At 40.8% G+C, this 2,505-nt stretch overlaps 1 protein-coding gene across 1 annotated transcript in view; it reads left to right on the top strand.

Annotated features, from left to right (window-relative positions):
- The first annotated feature begins 995 nt into the window (after positions 1–995).
- Positions 996–2,505, top strand: part of LOC110325768 (olfactory receptor 4K15-like) — an 11,637-nt gene continuing 10,127 nt past the window's right edge. Inside the window, exon 1 of the mRNA XM_021203873.1 lies at positions 996–1,004. Within this exon, the coding sequence (XP_021059532.1) occupies positions 996–1,004 (9 nt within the window). The remainder of the gene's footprint in view (positions 1,005–2,505) is intronic.

Below are 2,505 nucleotides of genomic sequence, written 5' to 3'. Positions count from 1 at the left end.
TCCCCAGAGGATTCTGCATGCAGCAGGTGCCCTAGCACACCCACGTTCTTAGAATCACTTGTGAGTGGAACAAAACATCTGTTCCAAACAGCTGGGAGGGGCCTGTGCCAGCAGGAACATGAACACAGGAAACCCACCCAAAGAGTGGCTGGGGTTCAGTCAGGTTGTTTCCAACCCTAGGCAACCTTAGGCACAAACTAGGTGGACAGTCCCACAGTCCCCAGTGTACTCTCCATGCTGCAGGCACCCTAGCACACCCAGGAGCTTAGGATAACTTATATTGGTTAAAGACAAATCTTCTTAGAAATCCAAGAACATGGAATTATAAGAATTGCTGCCTGGCATTTGGAAAAGATCTTTACCAATACTAAAACTGATAGGGGGTTAATATCCAATATATACAAATAACTCAAGAACTTGGACTCCAGAATACCAAATAACCCTATTAAAAATGGAGTACAGAGCTAAAAAAGAATTCTCAACTGAGGAATACCAAATGGTTGAGAAGCACAAAAAAATGTTAAACATCTTTAATCATCAGGGAAATGCAAATCAAAACAACCCTGAGATTCCAACTCACAAAAGTCAGAATGGCTAAGGTCAAAAATTCAGGTGACAGCAGATGCTGGTGAGAATGTAGAGAAAGAGGAACACTCTTCCATTGCTAGTGGGACTGCAAGCAGGTTCAACCACTCTAGAAATCAGTTTGGCAGTTCTTCAGAGAATTAGACATAGATCTACTGGAAGATCCAGCAATATCACTCTTGGGAATATACCAAGAAGATGGTCCAACTTGTAATAAGGATACATGCTCTACATTGTTCATAGTAGACTTAATTTTTATAGACAGAAGCTGGAAAAAAAAACAGAGATTCTTCAACAGAGGAATAGATGCAGAAAATATGGTACATTTACACAATGGAGTACCACTCTACTATTAAAGAAATGAGTTCATGGAATACTTAGACAAATAGATGAAACTGGAGGATATCATCATGAATCAGGTAACCCAATCACCATAGAAAAAGCATGATATGAACTCACTGATATGTGGATATTAACCCAGAAGCTCAGAATAACCAAGATACAATTTGAATAACCCATGAAACTCATGAAGAAGGAAGACCAAAGTGTGGACACTTCTATCCTTCTTAGAACAGTGAATAACATAACCATGGAAGGAGTTACAGAAACAAAATTTGGAGCAGAGACTGAAGGAATGACCATCCAGAAACTGCCCCACCTGGGTTCATCCCATAAAAAAACACCAAACTCAGATTATTTCAGATGGCAACAATTGCTGATAGGAGACTGATATAGCTATCTCCTGAGAGGCTCTGCCAGTGCCTGGCTAACACAGAAGTGGATTCTCACAGTCATCCATTAGACAGAGCACAGTGTTCTCAATGAAGGAGCTAGAGAAAATACCCAAGGATCTGAAGGGTTTTGCAGCCCCCTATGAGGAACAAAAGTATGAACTATCCCATAACCCTAGAGCTCCCTGGGACTAAACCACCAATCAAAGAAAAAGACATAGAGAGAGTCAGGGCTATAGCTCCATAAGCAGCTGAGGTTGGCCTAGTTGGTTATCTATGGGAGGAGAGGCTTTTAGTCCTGTGAAGGTTTTATGCCTCAGTATATGGGAATGCCTGTGCCAAGAAGCAGGGGTGTGTGGGTTGGGGAGCAGGGGGAATGGGAGAGGAAAGAGGATTTTCTGAGGGGAAACTAGGAAAGGGGATAATATTTGAAATGTAAATAAAGGAAAATTCTAATTAAAATAAAAACAGTTAGATTCCAGAGAATCAAACTACACCATTAAACAATGGGGTCAGATGCAAAAAAGAATTCTCAACTGAGGAATACTAAATGGCCTAGAAGCACCTAAAGAAATGTTCAACATCCTTAGTCATCATGGAAATACAAATCCAAATAACCCTGAGATTCCACCATACACAAGTCAGAATGGCTAAGATCAAAACTCAGGATAGCTGATGCTAGCAAGAATATGGAGAAAGAGAAACACTTCCATTGTTGGTGGGTTTGCAAGCTATTAAACCACTCTGGAAATCAGTCTGGTGGCTCCTCAGAAAGTTGGACATAGTATTACCTGAAGACCCATTTATACCATTTCTGGGCATATACCCAAAGCATGCTCCAACATATAAAAGGTCATATGCTCCACTATGTTCATAGCAACCATATATATAATATCCAGAAGGGAAGGTGGAGCAGAAGGGAAGGAGAGGAAGGAGAAAATGGAAGAGGGAGAGGATGCAGAGGTTGAAGAAGAAGACAAGCAGAGCAGCAGCATATCAACTGGAGACACAAGTTCTAAGGGGTCTCATGAGCTTTGGAAGATGGTAGTATAGTGGTATATCTGCCCAGTCTAGGTCCACAGCATGTAATTGAAGGGAAATGAAATTTAAGGCCTGGCATTCATGTAACTTTAAAAGAAAATTGTGTATTTTCAAGGTTCAAATAATATGAGACAAATAGAGCAGCATT

This window comes from Mus pahari, chromosome 8 (assembly GCF_900095145.1).
Source record: "Mus pahari chromosome 8, PAHARI_EIJ_v1.1, whole genome shotgun sequence".
Taxonomy (NCBI): domain Eukaryota; kingdom Metazoa; phylum Chordata; class Mammalia; order Rodentia; family Muridae; genus Mus; species Mus pahari.
The sequence above is the reverse complement of the archived record's forward strand: the minus strand, read 5'-3'. Positions and strand labels throughout refer to the sequence as shown.